Source organism: Ursus arctos, unplaced genomic scaffold, assembly GCF_023065955.2.
Source record: "Ursus arctos isolate Adak ecotype North America unplaced genomic scaffold, UrsArc2.0 scaffold_6, whole genome shotgun sequence".
Taxonomy (NCBI): Eukaryota; Metazoa; Chordata; class Mammalia; order Carnivora; family Ursidae; genus Ursus; species Ursus arctos.
Genome location: NW_026623078.1, coordinates 77,980,537 through 77,997,950, shown reverse-complemented (window position 1 = coordinate 77,997,950; position 17,414 = coordinate 77,980,537). Strand labels below are relative to the sequence as shown.

General features: G+C 40.4%; 1 protein-coding gene across 5 annotated transcripts in view; it reads left to right on the top strand.

The window, feature by feature from the left end:
- Positions 1-9,894: 9,894 nt before the first annotated feature.
- The window catches only part of TMEM71 (transmembrane protein 71), a 30,332-nt gene continuing 22,812 nt past the window's right edge, over positions 9,895-17,414 (top strand). The window contains exons 1-5 of one of the 5 annotated variants that reach the window (XM_026495389.4): positions 9,895-10,275; positions 11,621-11,702; positions 12,920-12,980; positions 14,750-14,962; positions 16,460-16,632. In XM_026495389.4, coding sequence (XP_026351174.2) covers positions 11,657-11,702; positions 12,920-12,980; positions 14,750-14,962; positions 16,460-16,632 — 493 coding nt within the window. In that variant the 5' untranslated portion in view covers positions 9,895-10,275; positions 11,621-11,656. Of the gene's footprint in view, positions 10,403-11,620; positions 11,703-12,919; positions 12,981-14,749; positions 14,963-16,459; positions 16,633-17,414 lie in introns of all 5 variants that reach the window. The other 4 variants (XM_057308031.1, XM_057308032.1, XM_057308033.1 and 1 more) reach the window with 4 other exon arrangements.

Here is a 17,414-nt window from a genome sequence, read left to right as displayed (position 1 = left end):
CTCTATCATATGAGGTTCTTATAGTACAAAAGGCACATATTACTAAGGTGTATGCGTGTGTGTGTTGTGCAGCTGAGGAACCTATGGGTAAATGGATGTGACTTCCCCAAGACCACCCAGCTAAGGATAGCAGAGCTACTTTTGTTGTATATCTACCACTACCAAACTCTGTACTAGGCACAGGAGAAAGTGTCCCCACTGTAGGGGAAACTGACAAGTGAAGACATTCAAAGCAATGTTGAGATGAAACTCTTTTTTCTCTCTCTTTCCAATGTACCACTCTGGATCTCAAGCTTTCTAAATGCAACATTGCATACAAATAACACTTATATTTATCATGCTTTACAGTGTGGAGTTAAAATAGAAAAGTATCTCTCTTTAAGCTTTAATTATAGTGAGATTTGGTAATTTAAACAACTATATTCATATCCTTTTATTCCAGAGACATTCATTCAGCACTTACTATATTACTAATAGCTACTGAGCTAGACTGAGCATAGCGATATATAGAAAAGATATAAATAAGACAGTCTCTACTGGACATTTGTCTTGTATTGGAGTTGCCCAGCATCTGAACTCCCTTTCTATGTTTGGAAAATTTACCATCATGGTTGTCATTAGGGTAGTACACCATATATTTCCAGGATCTTCTGGACACATGGCAGGATTATACTTTCTGCTTTCCTTGGAATTATGTGTGGCCATTTGATTTGCATTGGCTAGCAAAATGAAATTGGAAGTGAGCTTTGTCATGGACAGCTAGTAGTTTTAAAAGGGAATTCACCCAGATTTCTGTCTCTGGCACAGTGATAAGCAATATTTGAGATGGCAGCTGCTCTAGTCACCCAGATTCTAGACAGATCATCATGAGCACAGAACTCACTGCTAATCTACAACTGACATGTAGTGTAAGGAGAAAAATAAATATTCACTCTTTTAAGCTTTTGAGAGTTTGGAAGTTGTTTGTTACACAGCATAACCTAACACAAACTGATTGATACACCCCCCTTATGAGTCTTGGAGGCAGAGTCAACCTCCTACTAAATATAAGATGAAAATGTCAGAAGCTCCATTCCCTGTCTCCCTTCCAGGGAAAATGCTCTTCTCACCATTTGTTAAGAATTCACCAATCTTTTTTTTATAATATTTTTTATTATGTTATGTTAGTCACCATACAGTACATCCTTAGTTTTTGATGTAATGTTCCATGATTCATTATTTGCATATAACACTCAGTGCACCATGCAATGTGTGCCCTCCTTAATACCCATCACTGGCCTATCCCAGTCCCCCACCCAAGAATTCACCAATCTACCCTGAAACATGGTCCTCCCATTTTAATTGGACTTAATAAGGGACGCCTCCAATAATACAACTTGAAAGAAAAAAATGGAAATGAGGTCTTATGTAAATGATTCCTGGCTTGTGAATTGTACAGCTGAGTATTTTCAGTGGACTTAATACTGGCCGCCAGAGGACACTTTGGAAATGGGGAGGGGAATAGTTTTAGTTGTCACATGATTGGGGTAGGGCACTGCTGCAATTTGGTGGGACAGAGGAGGGCTGCTAGACATCCTAAGGCATACAGTGCAGTCCCATATCTTGAAGAATTGCCCCAGGTCATGCATGACTTTAAATGTCCCTCCAAACATTCATGTAGGTCAACACCTTTTTCATAATTTTCTAACCCTAGAACTCAATTTTGCACCAAAGCACAAAGTATTCTGCAAGGTTTTAATACACACTCAAATTTTCCAGGAATGAAGCAACCATGTAATATGAGGGAAGATTGTTCATCTCTACAAACATGTCCAAGAGTTTATCCCGTTTTTAAAAATAGTGTCATGATTGGCAAAGCTACTCATAGTATTTGAGGCACTGATAGAATGTACCTGTATCACTCTGCATCCGTATCTGTTACATTCAAGGTAAATCTAAATTTTGATTCAAGCACTTGATGACTACATTATGTCTCTTTCTGAGTCATGGCTGAACACTTAAGCATTGAAATACATGTTATTTTTATTATAAATTATTTCCATAAAGTTTGCTCTTATGTTATTGTTATGCCATTATATTGATTTTTTAAATGTGTGTAGTTTGATTATACCTCCTACGAAGTCCAGAGGATATTAAATAATATTAACTCACAAAGGGGGCATTAAGTCTGATAAAACTGAAGAAAACTCATATAGGCTATCTTTGCCTCTTTTGACTATGTAGAGTCAAAGGTCAGGATTGGGGCCGGGATATAAGATATTGCAAAGTCTAGAGATGACTCCCCGGCCATGCAGTGAAGCTATGCATTGCTATGTCCCCTCCCCTCTCTCCCACCCAACACACCCCTCATCCAGATGGTTAATGTTAGCCATCAGTCACTTCATCACCAAATATAGAAAGAAAGAACTTACAGCTGTGTTTGAGTGGAACCAAACAAGCAGTGAGCAAATTATCTTGAAACAACGGTCCTTAGGCAGAAATCACTGAACTAAATTCCTCCAACATTAAAAATATAAATATGAAACCATTCTATCTCCTGGAATATTTCACAATTCTATACACCTATTTTAGGGGAGGAAAAAGTTACTACTAAATATCACATATTCTTTGTAACATACGAGACACAACAAAGCCATTTTTGTGTGTTTTTCTCTAATCTTGTAATCAGCACCAAAGAAGAAAATCAAAGCAATTTAAAGTTGTTGTTGTTGCTGTTGTTTAATACACTAGTTGAATAGAGACCTGAACTGTTGGAATAGACACCTACGGCAACTTTCTATTCCAGGTGCTTACAAGTAAGTCTTTGAAAATGGCACTAACCTCACTTCCTTCCCCTGCCAATGAACCTGCTTGTCTTGTCTGTCACTATGTCCCTTTTTCAACTGACCAGTAGTGATAATTGTTCCAGAATCAATCTCTAGGCCATGTATGAACAGAATGGAGAGATACAATCTCTCCTGTATGTCCACACAGCACGCTGCTCACATTTCTAATGTAATTCCCATTGTGACGTAGGAGTTTATATGCTGCTTTCTTAGAACGAGTCAACCTTAAAGATGATCAGACATTAGAAACCACTTTGTTTTATCAATTTACTTTTACTGGGAGCTCATATGCTACTCAGAAGCTATCTGGCTTTCTGAGATTTTTAAGAATTTTTGACTTGGCAGTAGTGATTTTGAAATATCTGTCTGCTAGTAAAGGTCATACAATAGAAAAAAATTATGTTTCATTCGGCTAAAGCTTAAAAATGCAGCAAGAGATCTAAATGGTAAAGAAGTCCTTTTTGTGCAGACTGTCCTGAAACAATAGGATGACCATGAATTCGTCATCTAAGCCTGGACACTTATGAGAGTTAAAAACAAAAAAGAAAAGAAAAGAAAGAAGTGCTATTATAATTATATCAGAATAACAAGTAGATTCCTGGGCAGTCCCAGACAAATTGAGACATACCATCATGCTCCCTAAAGCAAGAAGGAATAATAAAGTGAAATAAAGTAAAGATACCCTACCTGCAAAACCACTGAAGATGGAATCAACCCTTGATTCCTCGGTGAATTCCCTCCTTTGCAATACCAGGACAGAGGATGGGCTTTTCTTTAACTTTCAGCTTCTGTGTTGATTCTTTGTACCTCCTCCAATTTTTGTTGTTATTTGTTGTTAACACTTCCATTAACCAAGCAGTATTTTTGAGCGTTGCTCCATCAGTCACCTGCATTAGACCCACTTGGGCTCTTTGTTAAAATGCAAGTCCCTGGGCCCTAACCTGTGTCTTAGATTTGGGGATTAGGAATCTGCACTTTAAAAGCCATCCTAAATGATTCTTAACGTACACGGAGTTTCAGAACTGTGGTATGTTAGAATTCACTTGGTTGCATGTGACACAAAATAGAATGCAAACAGGTATAAGCATAAAGGGAATTTCTGCTTGGGGAATCAAGAAGGGATAAGTCTGCCTTCTGGGGCAGTTGGAGTCAGGGATCAAATTATCACATCCTTTACTCTGCTTCCTGTGGGTTGTCTTGACTCTCAGAATCCACATCTAGGCCCCCAACAGCCTCAGCCTTGTCGTCACAACATCTTGATGAACGAAAAACAAGTCCTTGAAGTCATTCTTTCATTGGCCAAATTAAGTCAGGTGACTGCCTGTGAAACAAGCATGATGGCCATGGGGGTGATTTGGACTGATGTGACATGGATCTGGGTCCCATCCCCCATCAGGCAAGTGGGAGTAGAGATTGGCCCAAACCTCATAGACTGAGAGATGGGAATGAGTGTGTCCTTTAAAGAAAATTGGGATGCTGTTCCTTGAAAGAAAGAGAACAGAAGCTGGACAACAAAGCAACTAATATTCATTGCAACTGGCTTCTACTGACTGTAACTCCAAATTATAACTTACAACCATGCAACAAAACTGAGAACATTCTTCCTGGTTTGCAAAACTAGAAAAGCAAGTCAAAGGAGAGGCAAATCTAGTGAGAGATTGACATAACATTCATGTTCCTGATTCCTTAGGTGTTTGCTATTAGAGGCGGTCTGAACACCATAGAAACACATTGCTGGGGATTGTTAAAACTGGGGGAGAGGGCACTTGGGTGGTTCAGTGGGTTAAGCTACCTACTCTTGGTTTCAGCTCAGGTCATGATTTCAGGGTTGTGATCACAGCGTCCTGAAATCGTACCGTGCTTAGGGCTCCATGCTCAGAGCAGTCTGCTTGAGATTCTTTCCCCTACCTCTTCCTCGCCTGATGTCCCCCGCTTCTCTCTCTCAAATAAATAAATAAATAAATAAAATCTTAAAAAAAAAAACTGAGGGAGGAGACGGTGGGCAACAGAACATACCAAGTATACAGATTAATAGTGACCAAACAGCAAACACTTTCAACCTCTTCCTGATCATTATTTTCCTTGAGAATGGAGCTAGCCACAATTCATTGGCATCCTCAGATAAGGCAGACAGCGTGCATGCATTCTTTCATCATTCATTGGCTTGTTTAATCACTCAACAGATTTTTATAGAAATTCTCCCGAGTGCTAGAAACTGGGAAATGGAGGGCAAGAGAACAGGAAGAAAAATAAAACTAGGTATCCAATTCTAAGGTGACTTGCCATGATGCGGAGATGGATACAGAAACAACCATGCACAATAGCAATATTAATATTCAATTAAATATTAATCCTTTTGAAATAGACATATATTCCTGTATGTATTCTGACTCAGCAAATCAAGGAAGACTGCATAGAGGAAGTGGCATTTGAAAAATGCTTTGAGGATGATGAGTAAGCTTCAAACAAGGGTTCTATGCAGATTCTAAAATTATTATTGCCCTATAGTTCTTTATAGGTTTGATTCAAGCTTTGGCAGATAAAGAATATCATTCTACTTCTCTTTCCTTCCCACAAGCATTTATTGAACATCTGCAATGTGCCAAGGACAGTGCTGGGCCCAAGGAGCATAGTGATAAATGAGCCCAATTCCCGATCTTGAGGTATTTAACGGGGTGGTCAAGTAGACCAACACACACAAAGGTGCTTTGAGTACAATGTCCGTGTCAGTATACACGAATGTGTATCAGAATATGTGCTCGAACTAGTCACTTGCAATTGGTCTAAGTGTCTGTCCTCTTGGTTGGGACCAGAACAATACCAACATCTCCAAAGTAACTGCCTGACATCCCGATGAAAAGGTGCCCCTCTGGGGGAGGGAATGGTGGTGGGGAGGGGTAGAGAACTTGCCTGCACAAGCATTGCCATAGTTCCTTGTTTTGCTTCAGTACAAAATATTGCAGCAACACAACTTTGTGGTCAGGGGTTGGATTACTTCCTCTTTTGTATTTTTCTCAAACTCTGAAGATCATAGAAGGCTATACATTTAAAGGAAATCAATGCATTAACTAGTTTCTTGCTATTTTTTAAAATAGCAACTCCGGGGTACCTGAGTGGCTCAGATGGTTAAGCATCTGCCTTTGGCTCGGGTCATGATCCCAGGGTCCAAACTCCCTGCTCAGCAGAGGGTCTGTTTCTCCCCATCCCCCCTGCTTGTGCTCTCTCTCTTGCTATCTTTCTCTCTCTCAAATAAAGAAATAAAATCTTCTAAAAAATAATTAATTAATTTAATTAAATAAATAGCAACTTAAAATAATGAAGAGCTAGGGGTTTGGAATAAGACCAGGAGTTGTAAATTAAACCTAACACTATTACCAGAATGCTTGGGGACTAGGCACATCTCTGATTCTCCTTTCCTCATATAGAAATGGAAATACGAAATCTACTTCCCAGGGTTATAATGAGGATTAAACTCAATAGAACAAGTCTTACATGTTTTGCCAATTATACTTGATATAAAAATGTCAGGTGTTTCCTGATGTTTCTTTCTCACCAGTCGCAGGGACACACATTTTTAGTCATTGTCATCTCTGAGGGTGGTCTCAGTTTCACTCGCTGTGATTCCATGAAAACACACATCTGGGAACTTACGTTGCCTCAGCCCAGTATCTGCTGCTGGAGATTACGGAGACAAACAGAACACTGCTCTTGCCATCAAGAATTAGCATGCTCCTACTTAGACTTTATGATAGGGTTTTCACAAGCTAATCGGTCTCTTTCCATCCCCTCCTCTGCCTGGCCCCCTACATCTCGTTCTGTCTCTCTCCATTTCAATCTTTTTTAAAAAATTATTATCACTGTCATTCAAATATGAACCCTAAGCAAACAGTAAGGACATATCTAGAGCATTTTTGAGACAGGAATTCTAGCTGCAAGAAATCTTACATAAATCCTAAAAAAAAACCACACATTACTGAATTCATTTATGAGTTCTAACAGTTTTTTTAAGAATCTTTAGGGTTTTCTATATATAAGATCATGTCATCTGCAAATGGATAATTTTACTTCTTCCCTTCTGATTTGAATACCTTTTATTTATTTGTCTTGCTAGTTGCTCTGGGTAGGACTTCCAGTGGTGAGAGTGGCTTAAATTTACTGCTCATCCTTTCCCTTTTTGCACACATAACCTCCATTAATAGTGGAGGATGGGGCCTTCCGTGGAACATCCTTTTAAAAACACTGATTTCTAGCATGCAGAATAAAGGTGCTAAAGTCAGGTCTACCTAGATTTTAATCCAATTATTCATTGATTCTACAGATATTAATGGATAACCTATTATAGGACAGGCGGTATTCTTGATACTGGGTCTACAGAGAAAAGTGACAAAATTCTCTGCCTTCCTAAAGCTTACAGTCTAGCTGAGGAATATATTTATCACTACAAAAAATAAATGTTGTGTGGTATGTGACATCGTGAGAAGTACTAAGGAGAAGAGTAAAGCAGGAGAAGAATAAGGAGATTTTGTGGAGGGCAATTTACTGAGTGACCGAAGTAGTTGAGTCAAGAGCTAAGGGAGGTAAGGACGGACACTCTGTGACTATCAGGGGGATATTCTAGGCAGAGAGAAGAGTGAACACAAAGATCCTGGAGCAGACGCAAGTCTGGCATTTAAGGAATAGCAAGGAAACAAGTGGGTCTGAGGATAAGGGAGCAAAGGGGAAGCTGCAGGGCTGGAATTCTGGCTCTGACGCTTCGTAGTATTGAGACAATTATGTAAACTCCCTAACCCTCAATCCTGCATGTGGATAATATTTCCCAGGGCTGTGCGAGGTTCAAACAAGATTGCATACATATAGTGTTTAGTACAGTGCCTGGTTCACAGGGAATGCTCGAACATGTTTGAGGTAATCGTTATTGCTTACAGGTTAAGAATCCACGCTTAGAATCTTAGCCCTACCAGCTCACCGTTTACTGGCTGTGTGACTTTAGGCAAAGTATTGAACTCTCTGTGCCTCAGTGTTCTCATCTGTAAAATGAGGATAATAACAGAGCCTCCCTCAGGGAGTGGATATGAGGATTAAATGTGCTAATATATGTAAAGGAAGTAGAACAGTTCCTGGTGAATAGTAAGGGCTCCATAAAGTGAGAATGATTATGATCATTAATGAGGTCCCAATATGTTCCAGATCAGTAAAGGAATAGACCAAAAAGTAAGGTCTTTTTGATGTCAGTCTTCTGGAAAAGGGGATTTGTGAACATAGCTAGAGGACAGGGTCTTAAAGAAGTCAGGAGAATTTTTTTTTTCTACCTCCTCCAGAAAACATGAGCCAGGGCTAGAAAGAGGAGGATGAAAATAGAAAGAATAGAGATGAGAAGGAGAAGAGCTCTGGATTACAAGAAAGAGGGTACCAGAATCTCAGAACAGCTGTAGAGCAGAATGGTTATCTGGTAAATGTAGGCAGATGTGACCAGATGCAGTCTGGAATAAATGTGCCTACATTCTGAGGACAGCAAGAGACCCTAACCAAATCGACTGCAACAACCAATGGCCCAGAAACTAACATGTGTTAGGACTATGTATTAGTTATCTCTTGTTGTGTAAAGAGTTACCCCAAAACTTGGTGCCTTAAAACACCACTTATTATCATATAGTTTTTATGGGTCAGAAATATGGACAAGGCTGAGCTGACTTCTCTGCTTGCGGGTGTTCAGAGGCTGCAATCAAAGAGTTAGCTGGAGTTATGGTCATCTCAAGGCTCAACTGGAGAAAGACCCACTTCTGAGTTCACTCATGGGGCTCTTGGCTGGATTCCCAGCGACTGGACTAAGGGCTTCAGTCTTGCCCTGGCATTTGAGACAACGCTTCACATTCTTGTTTGTGTGCTTTTCCAACATGGCCGCTTGCTTCATCGAATTGTGTAAGCCTAGAAGGCAATAGAGAGGCCAACAAGACAGAAGCCGTAGCCTTTTGTAACCTAATCGTGGGAGGGACAACCCATCTCTTGTGTCTCATCTATGCAGGAGAAGCAAGTTATTCGCTTCAGCCCACACTGAAGGGGAGGGGATCACACAAGGATCGTTGAGGGCCATCTTTGCAAGCTATCTACCACAGACTAGATGCACTCTCCCCCGACAGCTTCTGCTGCTAGGGGCATGTTCTACAGAAGATCCTACCTTTGGCATAACTTCAGGGAGAAAGGGAACCTCAAGAAAGAATGAGATGAACTTTTCTGCCAGGTTGACCAACTGGGTGGGGGGCGGGGCGGCTTCAGAAGAAAAACTGTTTTACAGAAAACAAACAAGGACTGCATCTTGTACATCTGAGCTGAGGATTCATTTATCTCTCACTTCTTTTATCTCATTTCATTCCCCAAGGCATTCTGCAAAACGTATATTGTTACTCATAATTGAAAGAATTGCAGCTCAAAAAGGTTAAGTCTCAAATCCAAGGTTTCGCAGCTGGTAGGCAGACTGAGTTGAATCTCAGTCTGTGTAACTCCAAACTTCACACCTTTTCCATACCCAATGCACCTTAGTGTTGCTAGAACGTATTTTCTCTTTATCATTTACAGTAGCAGAGATTTTTAGGAGCCCACCGACAGCAGGAAATTCTTTGAGCTCAGCTAAAACACAAACGTAACATGTAAAATGCCACCCATAGAGTTTCCTGTAAAACTCAACGTTTGGTGAACCAACATATTGCCACTACAGACAGTTTCACAAAATCCAGTTCCTGGTGTTGAATAGTATTCTGAATTTAACAGCATCAGTGCATTATCACCATTAAACTTAATTGATTCGGACAGAGCACAGCTATGCACTACTATACTGAAAAGGACCAGAGGATGACAAGAAAGAAGCGTTGGCTTCTCCGGAAGTTCTTCTTATGTTCTCACAGTGGGGGTGAGGAGATAGCTCAGAAAAGCGTCCCTCAAGTGACCATGATGTATCCAGCTGGCCCGATTTGTGGGCTGCACGTCCCCTGCTGCTGGTCCAGGAAACTATTTTGAGTCTTCACCATACTCCTGGGTGTGAATGCCACTGATGAGAGCCCAACAGGAAGTGTGACCTCATCCTGCCTCTCAGTCTCTGGTTGCGCAGGCTGTTTTTGAAAGAAAACAAGAGCAGTCATAAAGCGGACTTTCTCAAGAACTACATGCCCTTTTATTCTAGGAAACGGCCAAAAGAACAGGAGGCCACTGAAGACCAAACTTCTCTGCAAACTCCCGCACACGGTGATGTGTGCAGGCATCTGTTAGAAGGAGGGAATGGGATTTCCCTTTATTACAAGACTTCTCTGTACCTGTTGACACTCTGACTTTATTTTCAGCTGAAGAACCGCTAAGTCCTGGATTTCTCCACTGTTGACCAGAGGAAACTTTGCACGTCAGTAATTCTTCTATTTATCAATAGGAAGAGGAAACTGGGACCTCCCTCTGGAAAGAACATGTACGGACAGGTTATTCTGCAGAACAGATGTGTTACTTTGATGGAACTGGTAGACGGAATGTGTTTCTTGAGAAGATTTAGAGCTGTTACTGAAGGCTTTTTCAGTGTTACTAACATTCGATTAACTGTTAGTATCCTGCCTGTAGCTTGATACAAATATTTGTAAGATATAGCAGTAAAACCTTGCTTTCTGCCACAGGACATGTTGGTTTAAAATTAAACTTAACGCTCGGGGAAAGCTAACAGGGTCTAATGTGGGCTGCACACTTCAGATGATATTGATCAGAAATCAAAAGGACCGTGGTGAACTATTATATTATGGTGCAAACAATATTATTTTATATTCCAAATGAAAATCGATGAATGTGTGCTTTGAATTAGAGATCTTCCAAGGAATGCCAGACAGTTCTCCTGAGTTCTCTAAAGGTCTCTATAAGCTAGGATCTATATTTTCTAAAAGGTGTGGCATCTGATATATTGAAAGTATCAATTTGGAGCTGTAGGATTATCCTGGTTTGATTTAATGTATGACAACTGCAAAAACAATCCATTACTAGTTATCACATTTTATAAATGTGGATTGAAGTGGTAAGTCAGAAAAGAATTTCGTCCTACCTCGCAAGGCTATTAGGATAGCGATGCGTAGAAAGTGTCAGGTCGATCTATGTGGTGAGTTTATATGATCAAAGTCTACATAATTAACACGCTTGGACATGTTTTAAATTTGTAATTGGGAAAGTCAATTTATATGTTCATGAGAATTGCATTTTGAAATCTGCCTGGTGGTAGGCTATTTTTAGTGCAACACTGCTTGTGCTGCTTGGGAATGTCCAGGCTGTCAGCCTCTACTAAAGACCGCCAGCCCTCACTATGACTACCTGTCAATCGTTCGAGGTGTTGCACAGAAGACTGACACCAATCCCCAAGGGTTGCTTGAAACTTGATAATGAGGGCGACGTGTGTTGGACGACGAAACTACAAATACACTTATTTGGAGGGCTCTACAACCCAATCTTTTTTCTGAGTTCTTAATCAAATAATTCACTTGGTTTATTTATTTTGATGACAAATCAACCACGTAAATCTAGCTTTCCCAAATAAAATGTTGTTCTTATTTCCAGAACAAGATTATTGGGATGCACTCAGCCAGACAATGGGGAATAATGCAAAATCACAGACAGACACAACCTCAGTGGTCACTCGTTCCAGTCTCCTCCTTCAGTCCTAAATCTCTGTGTCATCCAGTAAACAAGTCTGACTGGTGCAATTAGTAGATGCCATCTGTTTTGGCATCATTTTTCTATTTTTAATATATAATCCACCTTTTTTTTCATGGCTCTTTCAGAAAATCTGTGAAGTTTGAACAAGCAGCCTTCCCAAGATGTACCGAATATCTCAACTGATGTCAACACCAGTGGCAAGTAAATGTAGGAGAACTGCTATGCGCAATTATCTTTTGAACGATTAGACTTCTTTTAGCAATTTCCTTGCTTTGATTTTGCTGATACTCATACCATTAACCATCTGTCAGTAGCTTGTGCTTCTTAAGTGCCAGTGTTCACTTTGGCAATGATTTTGACTTCATTTCTTTCCTTGAGAGAAATGTGGTATTTGTCTTTTTAGTAGAAAAAAAAAATCACTGGTTTTTTAGATGCCTGTGCATAAATATGAAAGGAGATTGTTTATCAGCTACTATTAAGATGCAAAACTGTCTATAAAAAAATACTGAATGATTTTGATAGCTACTTGCAGGAAGTAAGGGCGTTGTTAAAGTGGTAGTGGTTTCAAGTTTCTTCCTTCCTCTTGTCATTTTCTCCCCAAACCCTGCTTCTAACCCCTCCCCCCGACGCACACACCTACAATTTATGCCTTTCAAATCAACCAGCCCTATCTGAAAGCCTAAACTTTGTCTTCGATATTAATCATCCACAGTGGAATCAAGTTTCACTGAGCCTATTAGAAGTGTTCATGCGTTACTGTGTAAAATCCTGCTTTAGAGTTTAGAATATTAATTAACTGTACTTTCCCCACCTGAAATCTGTTGCCATGCCTTTGGTTAAAGTGGATTGAATGAATGGATGATTTTTTGTCATTAAGAATATTCACAGGCTTCATACGTTGGAAAATCATTTATAGAAAACAAAGCAAAACTTAATTTTTTTTTTCTCCACTAATGTCTTCTGCTCGTTATTTTACAATAGAAGTGCCTTAAAATGCCCTAATGAGAGACGGTCTAAGCAGATGATTGAATTCCTCAAATTACTGAGTAAGCTAAAATAAGTAGCACATTGGGTCATTGATTTTGGTTTTCTATGGCTTCGCACAAGATGCTTTCTTCCTCTTTTTCATGATGAGTCAGTTTGATGCTAATGGTTTATTATTGTCTCATCCTCCACTAAGAAACCTCTAAAGGAATGTTGACTGAGAGAAGAAAAAGAAGATAGAAGCCCTTAGATTATTTCTGGCTCCCCATAAAGGCCTGGTGACAAGTTATGTTAGTCCTGATTCACTGGATGGCCGCACCAGTTGGAATCTCTGCGGAGCCTGGAGCTATTCATACCTCCTTTGACGCCTCCATTATTTGCAGTCGTGCATGTTGGGGAGGTGGGATAAATTTGGGCTTCTCTCCTGTTTGCTGATGCAGGTTCTTCTGGCTCTGAGAGAAGATACCCTGGAGAACTGTCTCCCACATGTGTTTTCCCAAGGTATTCCATGCGACTTTTCTCAAGACAAATCAATCATGTTTCTTCCTGTGTGTCTTACTTCGTTTTATTCCTGGTTTAAAAATACTAGTTTTAGCTATCATCCAGTTTTGGTATGGGCATAAATCTTTAGTCCCATGTACATACAAAATGAAAACTTGCCTAACCTATAATGGAATTGGAGGGGGTGGCTGTGAGTGTGGGAGCAAATGTGAATTGTTTGGAGAGTGGAGAAACTGCTGAACGCTGATGAATAGTTACTTTTTCTCAAGTTGATGTTCTTCTAAATATGCTTTACTATCTCTCTTCATAAGAGCAACACGATTCTACACCAATGCCCAAGGTGGCCAAATTCCATTCTCCGCAAAAACATGTAGGGTCTACCATTTTATTCCAGTTCTACAATGAAGTCTCTTCTTTCCCTTCCTTCCTTTTCTTCCTGTGTCTTCTCTCTTATTCCTTACGCAGTCTCATTGATGTTTTCGCTAGCATTTTGTAAAATGTGCCAATGGTATAAAGGAATCATGCATTGGTGTTAGAACGTGCCCTTCTTTGTAAATTCTAGGCCTCTTGCTACTGCCAAATGAATCAGCCAAGGATAAACAAGAAGGCCATGTGGAACGAGCACATGCTTTAGAGTCAGACAGACCGGGGCTCGAATCCTAGCTCTGTCACTCACCAGCTATTATAAAATGTCCAAGTTATTTGTCCTTCTGCATCTCATGTGGGTTTTTTTTTTTCCCTACAGTATGATGAAGATTACAATACTTAGCTTTTGGGGAGGTTTGTGAAAAGTAGATAAAGGAGGAAGTATGAGCCAGGCCCATAGTAAGTTTTCAATAAATAATATCCATTCAGAATAGTATTTTACTAACTTCAGTGCATGTATTAATTGTGGACAGCTTTCTACATTTAAAACTTCATCAGAAGGCTCTGTTGGTTAAGGGTCTGCCTTCGGCTCAGGTCATGATCCCGGGCTCCTTGCTTAGTGAGGAGTCTGCTGATCCCTCTCCTTCTGGCTGTCTCCCCCTCGTTTGTGCTCTCTCTCTCTCTCTCATGCTCTCTCTCACAAATAAATAAATAAAATCTTAAAAGAATAAAAATTAAATAAAACTTCATCATAAATTCAGTAGAGCTTGTGGCATGAGGTAGCCTTTCAATCACACAGGCGTATGATGGCTTCTCAAACCTAAGACACTTGGAGATTTTCCCAACTGAGTAGGCGACTTCCCTGGATACCGAAACACAAACTGCATGATCATTTGTGCGGCTGACCTAGAGGGAAATTGGCAAAGGCCAAAAAGATCTCTGCGTGTTCACCCTGTAACTCATCTGTGTCTGGTGGCTACATAGTTGTAATTTATCAATCACAGGGAAAGGGTAAAGATACTGCAATTGGAGGGCTATTCAAAGAAAGGGGGTGGAGACTATAAGCTTCCAACATCCCAGATAGGCTGCTTTGCAATTTTTCCATCCAAGAAAATGGATTAATGTCAAGGGTGTAGTTGCATCATATGGTGAAAAGACTGATTAGCCAGAATGTTTTCATCAACATGTTTAAAACAGAAAGAGGCACGAAATGCCCTGTCGTTTAATGCTCTCACTCATGAGGAGATGAGGCCCAGAGTAAGAGTAACATTCTTAGGGTGGCAGAAGTAACTGGTAGCCATGAATGCAAAGAGGTATTTTCCTTCACAGTGGCTTTTTGTGGTTTTGGTGGGACTGGATGCAGTGGATAGAGGTGTAAAGGGTGTTCCTTCTTCCCTCTTTAGTTTTGCCCGTGATTTCCTGGATGGTGACACTTCCTTCGAATGCTGCTCCGTAGATCTCCTGACAGCTTCCCACTTCGTCTGTCGCCGAAGTCCCAGACTCCTCTCCAATGGCTACTACACTTGGACAGAAGACAGTTTCCTCTGTGACAAAGATGGCAACATAACTCTGAGCCCACCCCAGACCAGTGTTCTTTACAAGGAGAATTTAGTTAGGTAAGTAGAGGATATTATATAAAAGATCTGAAGTCCAATCCACCCACTAGTTATTCATTCATTCATTTGTTCATTTAGCAATGATTTCTAAGACCCCATTACTGCTCCAGACTGTGGAAGCACAAAGACTAATACGGGGCAAGGACAGCTGACATGAAAACAAACAAATGAGATGAAGCAATGTGGGTGTGGGGGTAGAGGTCTGAACAGAATGCAGAGGAGGAGAAGAGGAAAGGAGGCCAATTTCATTTGGGGAAACAGGTTAAAACAAGATTCCTAGAGATAATGAAGATTGATTTGAGTCTTGACAGATGTAGGATGTTAGCTAAAATAAAAGTAGCAAAGGAGACTTCCAGAGAGGGCTGGAAGACCCCGCACCATTTGGGAAATGTCAGGTGGTTTGGCAGGGATACAACTAGGAGTGGAAGGGACAGGAGAGAAGACTGAGCAGACACAGAGGCTGAACGGAGAAGCTTCCAGTCCAGCTGAGGGCATTGGTTTTTGTTCTGAAGGTAGAGAGGAGCCATTGACAAATGACAAATGACCAGATTTATCCCTCGCACGTTAGCACTCATCACAATGTAGAGGATGGGCTGCTGGGAGTGTGGATGGGTGAGTAGTCAAAATCTTTCAGAAACGCAAACCAAATTATGTCATCACCATGCCCCTCCCTTGACATACCCAGTGGTTCATCTTTGCTCTAACATCAAATTCCAACTCTTCACGTAACATTACAACAATGGAGAACCATTCAAGATTCTCCATTCCCTGCCTTAGTTTTACCTCTCCAGCCTCATTTCCTAGCGTGGCCCAACATGAGACTTACTTGTTCTTCAATGAATAGGTCAGATCATCCTCTGCAGCTCAGTAGTCTCCTCTCCTCAGAAGCCTCCCTTGACTCCTGATCAGCAATGTCCTTCCTGGTGCTGTCAGAGCAGCCTCCAGTTAATTCCATCAGAGCACACATCCCCTACCTAGCATGGTAATGCAGAGCAGAGACGATGGAGCCAGGCTGCCTGGGTTTGCATCCCACTTATGACACTTACCAGGTGTATGGCCTCAGTCAAGTTGCTTAACCTCTTGTGCCTCAGTGTCCTGATCTGAAAAATGGGGTCACAATGTATTTCCATCACAGGGCTGTTCCAATGATAATTTATGTGAACCAGGAAGAAAGACATCTGGTGCGAGATAAGCTCTATGAAGTGGCTAGCTTCATCTGCATAGTTCTTGTCTCTCTCCTGTACTGGACTGTGAACTTTCTGTACCGAAGGCTTTATTTTGTATCTCAGTATCTTTGATATTGATCCAGGCACCCGGAACACACAGAAATTTAAGAAACTTCTGTGGGATTAACAGAGGGAACAAATAAAATGAGCTTTGCAGATCTGAGTTACAGAGACGGGTTCTATGCACCAAATCTCTTTCACTAAATTCTTGATTTTGAACCAAAGGTGGCTGCTATGCTTTATGCTTCATGCTACTTTCATTCCTCTCCAGAATATTTAGAAAGAAAAAGAGAATCCGCCGCACCTTTTCTAATCTCTTCAACCTCGGTGCCTCTAAATCCTGGCTGCATGGAAACATCTTTAGTGATGTTGACTCTTCCCTAAGTGAGGACACCTGGCTGGAGGGGGTCAAGATGCTGGACACGCACCACTGCAATGAAATTGGTGAGTTGGAATCTCCTTTCCACAGTGAAATATCATTTGCAAATGGGCGGTATCAACCATGTGATCCTGGACCAATATAAATTCCAGAGATGACCATCGTTGCGTAGAAAGCATGGGCCACATTTTTAAAAATCACCTGAAGTTCTCTCCACACTACTTCTATGATGCAATTACATATGGGTTCATGTCATGTGTTACGCAAAATAGCCTAATTTAAATGTGTAAATTATTAAGCTGATAATACCCGAAAAATGTATTTGTACATCTTCAATATACTTTCTCTACATGGGATATAGATGGAGAAAAGACACTGAAGTTGGGGTCCAAGCCCCTGGTATCGTGTAAACATACTATGTAATACACATAATACAATAGTAATATATGTACATTAGTATATTATACATTAATATACATAGACACATTAATACATGTATAGATACACCTGTATGTATATAAACACAATGATGTGAACTCAAAGTATATCTTAAAGATTAAATGGGACAATGAATGCCAAACCTAGTTCAATAGTTCAATCCCTGGTACTCAGTGATTTGTAGTCACAGTTATTTCTATTATTAGAATGGAAACAATGGATATTTAATGGGTACCTGCCATCTGCCAGGCAGTGTGCTAGGTCTGGAGACACAAGAGTAAATACAAATAACATAACCCCAGCCTCTAGTTTGCTGGGGCGGGGGCATGAGTTTCAGATCTTTGTCAAAAAATTGCACAAACAAATATAAAATAATTATGGTAAATGCCATGGAGAAAAAGTATACGAT